The sequence below is a fragment of the Notothenia rossii genome (assembly GCF_949606895.1).
Source record: "Notothenia rossii genome assembly, chromosome: 9".
In the NCBI taxonomy this organism is placed as follows: domain Eukaryota; kingdom Metazoa; phylum Chordata; class Actinopteri; order Perciformes; family Nototheniidae; genus Notothenia; species Notothenia rossii.
Genome location: NC_136907.1, coordinates 7,835,295 through 7,848,517, shown reverse-complemented (window position 1 = coordinate 7,848,517; position 13,223 = coordinate 7,835,295). Strand labels below are relative to the sequence as shown.

At 42.0% G+C, this 13,223-nt stretch overlaps 1 protein-coding gene across 10 annotated transcripts in view; it reads left to right on the top strand.

The window, feature by feature from the left end:
* The window catches only part of phldb1a (pleckstrin homology-like domain, family B, member 1a), a 34,993-nt gene that overhangs the window by 7,174 nt on the left and 14,596 nt on the right, over positions 1-13,223 (top strand). For 4 of the 10 annotated variants that reach the window (XM_079651683.1, XM_079651682.1, XM_079651680.1 and 1 more), the window contains exons 3-14: positions 97-220; positions 1,073-1,243; positions 2,802-2,927; positions 4,008-5,047; positions 8,063-8,296; positions 8,877-9,008; positions 9,150-9,287; positions 9,821-9,949; positions 11,473-11,628; positions 12,173-12,283; positions 12,403-12,492; positions 12,583-12,708. In XM_079651683.1, the coding sequence (XP_079507809.1) occupies positions 97-220; positions 1,073-1,243; positions 2,802-2,927; positions 4,008-5,047; positions 8,063-8,296; positions 8,877-9,008; positions 9,150-9,287; positions 9,821-9,949; positions 11,473-11,628; positions 12,173-12,283; positions 12,403-12,492; positions 12,583-12,708 (2,577 nt within the window). Of the gene's footprint in view, positions 1-96; positions 221-1,072; positions 1,244-1,660; positions 2,410-2,801; positions 2,928-4,007; positions 5,048-8,062; positions 8,297-8,876; positions 9,009-9,149; positions 9,288-9,820; positions 9,950-11,472; positions 11,629-12,172; positions 12,284-12,402; positions 12,493-12,582; positions 12,709-13,223 lie in introns of those variants that run through there. The other 6 variants (XM_079651681.1, XM_079651685.1, XM_079651687.1 and 3 more) reach the window with 5 other exon arrangements.

The following is a 13,223-nucleotide window of genomic DNA, read 5'->3' as shown; positions in this document are numbered from 1 at the left end:
ATTAAAACTGATGCCTACTTCACTGAGTGTTAATATGTGTAATATTGATGTGCAATGTCATGTATTTACATTATCTATTTGATATGGGTTTCACAGAGCATTCCTTTGGACTTTAATGAGACAGGCAAGTCCCTGAAAGTCCAGGCAGAGCGCCCCCACCTGGTTAGTTTGGGAAGTGGACGTTTGAGCACAGCTATCACCTTGCTGCCACTGCTGGAAGGTGTGTGTGTATTTTTTTCTTAGTAAAGTTGTGCACTACTTACTGTTTATAGATTTCCTAATATCCTTGTTGAATAGAACTTAATGAAACTTTATTAACAGCTTGTTTAATAAATAGTCTTGCCTTAGCATCCTGTACCATTAAACAGTGAACGTGACTATAAGAGGAGCTAATAAGACATATGTAACCTATATTGTAAAATACTGTTTGTATTGAAGCTCTGACCTCTCTGTATTTCTGCGTTCTTTGTTTTTGTGAGCACCTAAAGACACCCTCATAATCAAATTATACAAAATAAGTCACTTTATCTGTAGTAAGTTAGAACAACACTTTTCATGAGTGATGAACTTATACAAACTGATGACACCTTACCTTATAACCATGTTGTTGTTGCCAACACTGCCCCACAGTTGCAATTATACGGTACCCTTGTCTGGGATCTTCTTGCACTGAGCCCATAAACACCACAGAGGAAGAGAGGGTGTGACAGTATTGAGAGACGTCTTCCTGGATTATCTTTGTGCTCCATCTCTGTGCTATCACATAAGAACAATAATGTTAAAGGTTAATTATATTGCACTCAGAAAGCAATATAAAAACAACTGATAGAAAATTACAACACAGAAAATAGTAGATGGCTATATTAACTCGTTCTGACACTATGCATTTAATCTGCCAGGCTAAGCACACCTCTTGTTTTTAGAAACTGCCGCATGTGCCCTTGACCCCTAAGATGACACCAGTAGGCTACCTCTAACTGCAACCTAAGAATACTTCACCGAAGTGTTAAAATAGCAGGTCCACACGGATCTTCTGTAACTGACGCTGGGAACATGTTGGCTGTTGTTGCAGGGAGGAACACGCTGGGCAGCGGGGCCACAGACATACCTGTGCAGGGCCTGGGCATCGAAGATCAGCACTGCTACATCGAAAACCAAGCAGGCAGCATCACGTTGCACCCATGTGGAAGCCAGTGCTCTGTCGATGGCCTTTCCATCACCAAACCCTATCGCCTGACTCAAGGTAGCACCGCCACAGGGTTACGTGACTGATGCTAAATGAGTGTTGGTATTAAAGATGTTTTTTTACTAGCTTCCTGCATCAATAAAATAACTTGGTTTCCTTAGAAAAATAAAACAGGTTAGCCAATAGTATTGATTAGTACAGATGTGCGTATTGTGACTGCTATGGGCGGAAATTTAGTAGCAGTTTTCATTTTTCAACAACAAAAAATAAAATGTTCAGTTTGTGCTGAAACGTCATGGTCCCCTGAGGTAAAAGGATTAGCTTCGTTTTTTTTTTAACCTGTGCTACCATAAGGTTTGAAGACTAGTTTTAAGTTTAATAGCCAAATAAATACAGTTTGCAATGGAATCCCATAAAATGTAGTCCCTGTCAAGTTTAGTTTATGACTGTAACTGCAAAACTATTGACATAACAAACGTTAGCATACTAGCATGCTACGCTAAAATGGTGATTGTAACTATATTGTCTGCTAAACATCAGAATGTTAGCATTGTCCAGCGTGTTAGCATGCTAATTTGAGCATTTAGCTCAAGGTACTGCAAATATCTTAAAAGCACCTAGAATTTTTTTATATTATTCTCGTGTTTAACCCTGTTATCTGTTGAATCCCATTTATGTTTACTCAGATATTTTATCATTAGCTTACTATCACACATAAACTAGGAGTTGTTGAGTATTAAATAGAGTGAAGAAAAAGTGGACACAACACTTTCTAGCTGCACAACAACAAAGCAGTCCCATGTCTTTCTAGTAACATGCACACTTGCCATGAAAAAAAGGCACAACAGTCCCACCCTCCTCAGTCCCCTCTCCATGGGATTAAGGCCAGCAGCTCGACCAGAATGTCATTTGAAGCTGGGTGATCAGCCAGTGTGTGTGGAGGCAGCAGCTGCTCAACAAGAATACTTCAGGCTTGCTTCATTCACAGGACTCATGTCAGGATGGCATGTTATAAACAACCTGAGAAGAGAGGAAACTTCTTCATTTATATCATAAAGGACAATGTTGCAGCCCTATGGACCTTTGACTTCCATTTATAGGATGAAATAAAAGTTAAACTCCCTGTGGATTATCCAGACCTGGAAACAAATCTTCTGGGATTATATCAGGCAGGAATGCAGGGAGAGGAGAAGGAGATGATTTCACTTACTGGTTAATCACACGTGAGTTAAACTAGTTTGCTTTTCTGTCAGGTAAACAATCAACACACTTCCTGTAGTTGAATAATAGACAAATAGATGACATTAGTAGTGTGTTTGAACTTTGAGCTCTTTTCCATGCCTGTGTCACAATGTGGGTGACTCGTTTTCTACAACATGCTTTCACTCTCAGATCTCCTCGTTTATCTAATGTCAAGATGGAATGTGGTTCAGCTTCAGGGCATTTTAAATAAATCTTCCAGATAAATGGGTCTACACACCCCCTATTGTTTTCTATCAATCAAAATCTGTTGTGGCAGTGCTTTTTATGGTGGTGATAATACTCATCCTTTCTTAAGATGTTAACAAACTCATCACTGTCAGGTTTTTACCCACACTTTCTTTTCTCCTGGCAGGGTGCATGCTGTGTTTCGGTCAGTCTGTCTTTTTCCGCTTCAACCACCCAGAGGAGGCCCTGCGGATGAAGAGCATGCTGCCTGGAGGAAGCCAAGGACCTAACACCACGAGAACTCATCTTACAGGTAAAGACCCAACTTAAATAATCATAAAACACCTATAGTCCCAGATAGTAGCGTTCCTGTGATCCAGTCACTGGAAAAAACACAGAGATTGTGTTAAGTAATAATACTTAACAGGGATCCAGAAATAAACTGGTACGCATTAAATGTTTAACAGTTTCCTCTGTAGCTATTCTCGGCGGAACAAATACTTTGGCCTGAAGGATATTTAGACACAGTTGGTTACTCACCTAAGTGTACAACAAGTTTCATAAATTCCCATTAATGCTGAACAACAATCGCACATCTGTTGTATGGCATTACAAAACGTTGGCCTTTGGTTAGGATGACGTATTGCACATGCCTGACTTGTTAAGACTCTCTGAGTTTTAGGGATTACTTCTTAACAAATGGTTACTTGACACATTGGTCATTATCCTTGGCGGGATGCAGAAATAGCTTTCTCAGGGCTAATTATCTGTGGCCTACATTGTGATCTAGTTCATTTAAATGTGTGGTTTTTGCTCTAGGTGTGACCCCATTGTGACAAATGATTGTTGTAACCTTTCTTTTTAGAGTCCCATTCATGTGGTGTAACATTGTTCTGGTACGTTAAGTGCTTTCACTGTTGCCTCGTGCCGTGGATGATATTTAGACTCCATTCTCCTCTGACCTTATTAGTTTGGCTGTCGGTGCCTGAACATACAGTTAGAGCCCACCACACCCTTTCCAGTGTGTATGACCCACTCTTTCCTGACCAGGCCCTGATTTGATCTGCTTTGAATGAAGTACACTGCTACAGCTTTTATATTTAGCATCTCTAGATCCCTGTAGGTTTACATCACTACTGAGGAGCACAACATCCCAATTGCTGGGTTCCTATAGGAGAACATCAGCTCTTAGACATTTACCATTATTTAAAGTGGGCCACCGGGACACTGTGGGTGGCTCCCCCTTTATCTAGCCAGTAGGACAAAGATGACACAGGACAGATCCCTCCCACTGTGTTTGTTTATGTGTGTTTTTGCAACTGTCTTCTCAAGTGTCCTCTTCCTTAACTCATCAGGAATGCTCACTCACAACCATTTCTGTCTCCCTTCCCAGATTCTCCCAGTGTCCTGAACGGGAACCATCAGTCTTATTCGAGCAATGGCGACTCCAAAATCAACAACAAAGCAAAGAATCTCCAGGACTCATCGGGGCTGAAGGCTGGATCTAGTAACCAGCCTTTTCATGAGCCCTCTCCTCCGAGGATGCTCAATGGGAGAAACGAAGAGGAGTCCATTTATGAGAACAGCAGCAGCTTTCAGGGCCAGAACCTCGGTAGCAAAACTCCTCCAGTACCTAGGCGTTCCCCTCACACCAACTACACTCCTGTCCCCCATCCACGGACCACACTCTCTGTGGCCTCAAGCGGTTCTAGTGGTGGTCAGAGGGCCCAGGAAAGCCCAAAGCTTCGTAGGAACTTAAGAGCCGAGGCCACATCAAGCCCAACACCTCTGAGCAGGGGGTCAGGGCAGGGCGCAGAGAACTATAGCCACAAACCATCCCCCATAAAGCTTTCCTCAACAGCTCCATCCAGCCCTCGAGTGCGAGGCTCCTCCCTACAGAAGAGATCCCCCAGTCCCAGGCGAGATCAACACCTCTCTAATGTGGAAGTCCCTCAGAGATTGAGGACCCCGGAGCCGATTGGTTCCAACAGCTTGAGAGAACTTCCTCCTCTCAGTCCTTATATGTCCAGCAGGGGCACTCAAGGATCGCAGGGCTCCACTTCCACCCTTGCATTACAGGGCCACCTCAAAGTCGCATCTAATTCGAAAGCAGAAGCCATGCGGGCCATGTATGCCCAGGGTCCAATGTCCCTCTCTGGGCTGGAGAAGGAGCCGGGAGGAAAACAGTTAAGGTCCGGCCCGGGAAGTGCCATCGTGTCAGGCCTGGGTTCTCTGTCGGGATCTCCTCTCACTAGCCCTCGTAGCCAAAGAAAGACTTCCTGCATGACTATGAGGGAGCAGAGTCTCACGAAACCATATACCCGGGAACGCAAAAACAGCATCTCTGAGATAAGTGACAATGAGGACGAGTTGCTGGAATACCACCGATGGCAGAGAGAGGAGAGGATGCGTGAGCAGGAAATGGAGAAACAGGTAAGTGATCACCACTTTAGATATCACTTTACAGTAGAATTTTTTTTTACCATGACAGGTTTAGTTTAAATATAGGTGTAAACTTTGCTCAGGAATTCAAAAAGTATCAATTTTCTGTTAAAGGTTTTTTCTTAATAACGGTTGCTTATGCTATTTCCTGTTAATGAGTGGAATTTGTACATACCTTATTCTGCTATAACTTATTTTTGGTCAATTTAACACCATAACAAGTTGACAGTTACAAAGCCACAGCTGTATCAGGGTATACAAAATATGATTTTAACCAGCATACACGGAGTCACAAACATGTGACAGTTAAGTGAAGGTGGTGAGAATGCTGGCATGGCAGACACCATGTCTGCATTCAGATATCTTGTTTAAATCTCCTGGCGTACGGCCACTTACTCATCTCCCCAGAGCATTTCTGGCATGTTCAGCCCATGCACCCCGATGAACACGGGGTGAACATTCCTCCACATGTCTTAAGGTCCAGAGCCATGGGCCAGCTGCTTATTAATCAACACTATATTTATCAAGAGGACGAGCGGCTTTTACTTTCAAAGCTGCCCATGCTTGACTGAAAGCTTTTTATTATCTGAACCCACGCTAGCTCATAGACTGCATACTTGTTATCCATCCTCAGTCCACACCCACTACCCCCCCACCCCCATTCTTCAGCCCCCACCCCTGCCTACTTCTGACAGCTGAAGCGACCACAGAGGGTGGGGGTTCCCAGCCCTCCACAGACTATTCCAGGAACCAAAAGGTTTCTGGTAACAAATAAGAGAGTTACCGACAGCGTGGATCTGAGTTGGACCGAGAGGTTTCAATGCTGTGGATGCACATGTGTGTTCAATCATAGAGTAGATAATGTAAGGCATTACCAAGTACATTTACAGATAAATTACTGATTCTTATTGGCCTAATGGTGGGGCGATGTGTTTTATCCACCATTATAATTTCCCCCATTACATGGTTTTCATTTTGCATGCGTTGATATTATCCTGGATTCAAGTGGTAGTTCAAGTTTAAAACATGCAAGTCCTATTTTGTCAAACCAAGACCCTAATAATGAAACTGGGTAGAAAAAACTATACTGTACAGATTTGTAGCTGAAAGCTGAACATTTGAATGTTGGTTGAGGTTTCCAGGTTTTTCAGTGATTCCTGGCTATTGGCTGTGATGTGCTATGTAGCTAATTGACAAATATGGTAGGCTATGATATTAAGTCTTAATCTGTTTTTATGGTAAATTAATACCTGTGTACACAAATGACACAAGACACAAGAATGTAAATAGGCTAACCGATGTGGGAACAAAAGTTCCTGAATGTTACATTAAACTGAAAATGACCTCATCCACGTACCAAGGGATAATGTTCAGGTTTTTCTAGCTTCAAAATAAATTATATCCAGGCTCCAATTAAAGGAATTGTTTGACATGGTGGTGAGGTAGGTTAAACTTTCTTTCCCGAAGTTAAACGAGAAGATTGATAGCACTCTCAGTCCATTCAGTTTGAAGCTAGAGCCAGGAGACGGTTAGCTTAGCTTAGCAAAAGGAAACAGCTAGCCTGGCTCTGCTAGTTAGCACCACTTATGTGATGTCATTTTATTTTAAATCTGTACAAATACAAAGATGATAAATATTAAGACAGATATGTGCTATGAAGTGCAACATTTTGATTTAGGATTAACAGATGTGATGCAATGTATACATTAGCTTTCTTGGCGCTAGCTGTACACTTATAGATGAGAGAGACAAAGAGAGGATTTCCTCTCAGTGAAATTAATGGACTACTTTTGGCACCCGGCTCTCTCAGCACAGTAATGTCACTTTACTGAACCCTAGCTAAATCAAAATGTTGCACTTCATAGTACATATCTGTCTTAATATTTATCATCTTTGTATTTGTACATATTTAAAATAAAATGACATATATCACATAAGTGGTGCTAACTAGCAGAGCCAGGCTAGCTGTTTCCTTTTGCTAAGCTGAGCTAACCGTCTCCTGGCTCTTTAAAAATACAAAAATACAAAACGGACCATAAAGCAGCAGCAAAAGTAAAGGGCATAGCTAGAGAGGTGAGATGAGGGGAAACAGACTTCAAATATTTCTATTACTAAGATGGTTTTTGTTAATTGAGAATCAGAATACCTTTATTAGTCCCACAGAGGGAAAATGTACATTATTGTAGATGTACAAGGTGAAAACTAAGAACAAATATTTCAATTGGAAAAAAACAGCAACATTTTATTAATAATAATGAGAGATGTTAATTTCAGCGTTACACTGTTTTTGCTCCTTCGAGTAACTGACCTGCAAATCCATGTAAAAGCAAAGGATTTAAACATTTTAATTAAAAGCCGAAATACACTTACTTGCAAAGAGTTACATGAGATCTTTCTGTTAAACTCAATGCTCATGAGAGTTGATGTGGTTATTTTTATTCATTCTGACTAATTTAAATACCAGACAAAAGTGGGCTTGTGGTCGTGGACATAATGTGACGATCCCACACATCAGGCACAAAAGTTCCCAGTCTTTATTCTAATTATTGTTTCACACACTGCTCTCTTATTTTGGTAGATAAAAGCAAGCATCCCATTGTTCGGGGTGATGGGAAACAACAGACCAGCCACAACTAGAACCATGTGGCATATGAAACAAATACAAAACACAATAAAGAACTATATTCTTTTACAGGGTAACATTTAAAACATGTCTTATCAGAAAACAATCAAAAGTCAGCAGTGTCTTACAATCATCGTTCTTTAAAATGACTACAGTCAGATTTTGATCTCATAAACTGCCTTGATAAACTTTACTATGAACCCCCCCCCCTGAGCGGCAAACTACGTTGGCCCTCCTGCTATCAGGTTACAGTTGTCCCGTGCCGGTGGCAGAGGGACAGCTGCCTAAATGGGACAATGTCACACAAGGACACTTGCAGCGAATCTGCAATTTGATCTATAAAGTAGGACAGGCCCCGCTTATGTCTCCCATGTCTTCTGCAGGAGCGACAGAGGCTGGAGACCATCCTCCATCTGTGTGCGGACTATAACTACGAGGACAGTGCTGCGGAGCTGGCAGAGGTGGTGAGGAGTGGGCTGCTGGGGAGCGCTAGAGGACCCTCCAAAACAGCAGGGGGGCTGACCATTCAGGAAGTAGATAGACCCCAGAGGGTGAGGGAGAACGATGAGGAAACCCAGAGAGAGGAGTCCAGCAGCACAGAGAGCACACATCAAGAGGTAATGAACTGATTTATTATTATTATTATTATTATTATTATTATTACATATTACATATTACACATCATCATCATTTATCCAAAGCGAGTTAAATTAAGTGCAAAAACCATAAAGAATCAAACTCTGAACAACAAGGAAAATGCAGATATATTCAAGTAAGTGCTGCTGGTGAATTAGTTAAAATTACTAAATTAACTCAAGTGCTTCGTTTAAAAAAAAAAAATTTATATATTTGAAGGCATGCTTTAGATTTATTTTGTATGTGTCGGTCTGATTAGTACAGAAGTTTTTTAGGGCCAGGTGTAAGGGAAACAAATTAAATAATATTCTGAATTTCAAGAGTAAAGAAAAAATGTTGAGATGAAGTCAAGCTTTGTGTATGTACTAACGCTGGTAGTTTAATTTATTTACAACATTTTGAAACAGTATGTCAACTTTATTTTGGACATTTTGACTAAATTCTTAACATTTGGACTGTAAAATAATTCCCAAATCCTGTCCTTTTTCTTCTTATGGCCCACATACTCTCCCAAAGATTAGACATCTTATAGAAACATTTTTTTTTTTAATGTGCCCTCAGTGTGAAGATCTGTTCGCTGGTCAGGAGCACGTGTACCTGGAGGAGGAGAGGAGCAGGATCCTGGCCAGAGTTGATGACTTGAAGCACAGAGTCACTGAACTGGAGCTGCAGCTACAAGAGACCAAACAGGAGGTCAAAATATACACATACACACATTCTAGCTTATAAGATCAACCCTGATAGTGAGAGGACTGGAATCCATTTCACCTGGAAGTATTTATTCACCTCGACACGATTGTTGTTTGCAGACTCTGACTCCACATGTGTCTCTAGGTGGAGATGGAGCAAGCCCTGCTGCAGGCGGAGAAGCGGGCCGAGCATGAGCAGGTGGAGGCGGAAAATGATATCATCTCTAAGCTGCAGCTCAAGCTCAGCCAGCTGGACAAGGCCACCCAGAAGGAAAAGGACAAGGTGGGCACTCAGGACTAAACTATGTGACAAAATAAATACTGTCCGACTGCTCCGAGCTGTCTGCCTTTTACGTACGGTTTGCACGCGAATGTTCTTGAACATCTGTGTTTGACTTTTTAAGAACTCACTCGTTCCTGTATGTGCAAATATGTGCCTCAGATATAAACTGACATGCACTGCTTACAACACAAAACTCTCCTCTCTCGGGAGGTGGGGCATGTTTCCATGCATCAGGCTGGATATGCCCAAGACTCAAATGCTGTATTAGATGTGCTGCATACACCTTTTCATTTCCCTCCAGTTCGAAAATGAGCATAATATGTCCTCTTTAACAAATGTGTGAAGCATTGTGATCCCTATAACACCTGCCAACCTAACCTCAGCTTCAATCCTCTAATACTTTAACTGCGTTATCTTTAAAGCTTGGCTGCAAAGATTTGTGTTGTGTGTGTTTTTCTTTTTGTTTCTACTTGGGGTTGTGCGTGAATGTGGACCCAACTGTTGCGTATGTGTGTGTTTCTATGTGTTTTTAGGGGAGGGCTAATGTGTCGGCTGAGAGGAAGGCCCTGGAAAAGCAGAGGAATGAGTACAATGAGCTGAAGAGGCAGATTGATAAGTGCCCCTTGTCTCTAAGGGAACAGTTACAGGAGCAGCTCAGCAGGGTCAGTGTTCTCACGCAGCCCACTGTCTGGCAACTGTGAGTTATAATATACCAGTTCTGGAAGATCTGCACAGAATCCTCTGCAGACAAAACACTGACTCTGTTTTGAAGCATTCGGAGATACTCTTACGGCCCGTCCACACGGCGGCGTGCGTTGAAGCTTCCCGTTCACTTTGAATGGGGTGACGTCACTTTTCGCCGAACTGCATTGTGGGAAGCGACGCGGAGCTTTGCTGGCGTGGCTCGCTGCAAAAGTTGAGCAATGTTCAACTTTTGAAGCCTCGGCAGAAGCGTCAGCCAATCGAATCATATGCCAGTACAAGCTCTAGCCAATCAAACCGCTGCTTGTGTGTCAGGGGCGGGAGATTCATGTGATTGGTTGTTGGTCGAGTTTCAGACACGCCCGCCGGCAAGCTTCAACGCACGCCGCTGTGTGGACGGGCCGTACTATCCACACGGCGGCGTGCGTTGACGCTTCCCATTCACTTTGAATGGGGTGACGTCACGCTTTGCCGAACTGCATTGTGGTTCCATCGCGTGGCTATGCCTCCGTTGCTCGCTTCAAAAGTTGAGAAAAGTTCAACTTTTCAAGCTTCGACGGAAGCGTCAGCCAACCGAATCATACGCCAGTACAAGCTCTAGCCAATCAAACCGCGTGCTTGTGTGTCCGGGGCGGGAGATTCATGTGATTGGTTGTTGGTCGAGCTTCAGACACACCCGCCGGCAAGCTTCAACGCACGCTGCCGTGTGAACGCTGCGTTAAATCTGCAGTCTGTGCATTTCCTCTTTTTCTGCTGTTGCCACTCATTATTGATAATCACATAAAGAGTAGCTACACAGTAAGCAATGCTTTTAAGACTGTGGCTTTATCTCTGCTGTTCCCTCATTCTGGATGCTTGAAATGTCAAATGCAATCAGTAATCATTAATAATGTTATTAACAGCTTTGCTCTAAAAGTGTGCATGCCCTTTATAATGAGTTATTCAAACCACACAACATTCACATGGTATCAAACTCTGGTTCTTTCCTAGCAGACATTTAAGGATATGGTGGTGTCTATGTTTATTCTTCTTGTTGTTAACAAATCCCATGAAAACCCCAAACGAAAAGAATGTGTAAGTTTGTCTCTCAATACTTTACGACCATTATTAAGGCTCTCTGTAACGCTCCATCAACGATTTACAATACTAAATCTTCGATAATGGGTGAAAAATGTGGTTTGATTTTTAGAGAAAAAGACTGAGGGAGGGACTTATATTATTATTTTTTTATGACCAAAAGTTAATCAAAGAGGAGTGCTTTTGATTGGGGACTAATTTCTACTGTGGATGAATACATGCAGCAGTGCTGTGTGCATCATAAGTAAGGCAGATATGAAGCTTGATATACACAGACAGACAATACGTGTTGATCATTGTTGGTTTTGGGCTTTTCATGGGCTTTTGTTGAGAATAATAAACATATGGAATATACCCACGCTCATCCTTTGATAAATAACCTGCATGTACATCTGCACTTGGACAGAAAGCAGAGGCTCTGGAGTCTGGGACCAAGCAGTTTGAGGAGCTGGAGTTCTGCCAGCTGGAGGAGGAGAGCAGTTTGGAGGAGAAGAAAGACACGAAGAACTCACAGCTTCTCCAAGAGCGAGCCGAGTATCACTGCAGCGTGGCCAAGAGGAAGGTAGGGGGACCTTTGTTATGAAAACAATCAGTGAAACACTCTCTGTGACGCATGAAATACATTCAAAACATACCTATAATGCATTATAATCTGCTTGAAGCACTGTGTAATTAAAGTTATACGCACTCCTAAATTATAAGATCACTATAAAAATGATAATACACTGTGTTCCTTGCAACAACAACAAAAACACCGGTTACGATACTTGACATTATAGGTCATTATACAATATTTATTTCAATTGCAAAGTACTATAGAACATTATTTAACACATTAGTATATTAATAGGGCTTTATAGACATGAAATACATTAAAGCATACTTCAAATAGATTGTAATCTGCTAACCCTAACCCTAACCCTTGTTACTATACTTTATAAGTCATTGTAAAATATTTAAACCAATTACAACGTGTTATAGAGAACTATTGAACACATATTAGTATATTAATAGGGCATTATAGACATATCCGTCATAGAAACGGTTACCGAAAAATGTTTAAAATATCTCACCAACGTGACATCAAGAAACGGGTTGACTTTCAGGAGAAAATGGCCGCTATGGAAGCTCAGGTGAAACAGATGGGAGTGCAGGCATCTCAAGACTGTGACAGGATGGCGAAAGACAGGATAGTGACTCTGCAGCTGCTACACAAGGTGGGTCCCACACCCTAAAAACATCTAACCTCAACAGCGAGCCTGTATTTAATCCATAAAAGTGAAGCATGGCCAGCTTTGAAAGCCCCTCTGTGTCCATGCTGGTTTTGCCTTTTTAGGAGCAGGACAGGTTGTGTGCCCTGGAGAAGAAGTACCACACCTTAACGGGAGGACGAAACTTCCCAAAGCCTAAAAGCAACATGGCAGAGGTGAGCAGGAAGAGATCACATAACACTTAAAGTTAGAAAAAAAACATCTTCCAAGTGGATCTTTTTTACTTAGACGACCTTTTTAAACAGGAATTTCTCCACATCAGCGAACCAGACCTTGCTAATGTGGACGGTCCTCCTCATAGCCCCTGTCCCTCCTCTGCCTCCTCCTCTCACATCCCCTACCCTGAACTCTACCCTGTTAGGCCACAAGAGGTAAATCTCTCCAAAAGCTTCTTAGTAACAAACCTAATAAACGCCTGTGCTGCGATAGAGGCTGGGCATGACGGTGTGTTAGCAATTACTGAAACACAACAGTACGCTTGCAGTGTGTTTGATGGTAGGTCAAGCTTCTGCCTATCTATACATTATGTTTAAGGTTTGTATGGTTATACAGTACTTTTTATTACAACGTTAGATGATAAAGAAAAAACTTGGATCATATAACTCAGCGCCATCTATAATCATTTCAAAGACAGGGACCACGTGGGTTGTGATTATGGGTATATGCAATATAGTACACAGTGTAGGGGAAGCTACTTCGGAAGCTTTGCATACTACCAACTATTTCAAACTGGAAGAAGTCGAACTGCATCCAACCTACCCTAGGAAGAAATCTGCTTTTGTTAACCTAAGCTACTTGGGTAACGTGTTTCAATAAAGGGGCTAACGTTCGTTCCAGAAAAAGCGTTATTTGTAAGATTTTTGACAAATGCATTGAAGGATAAGGC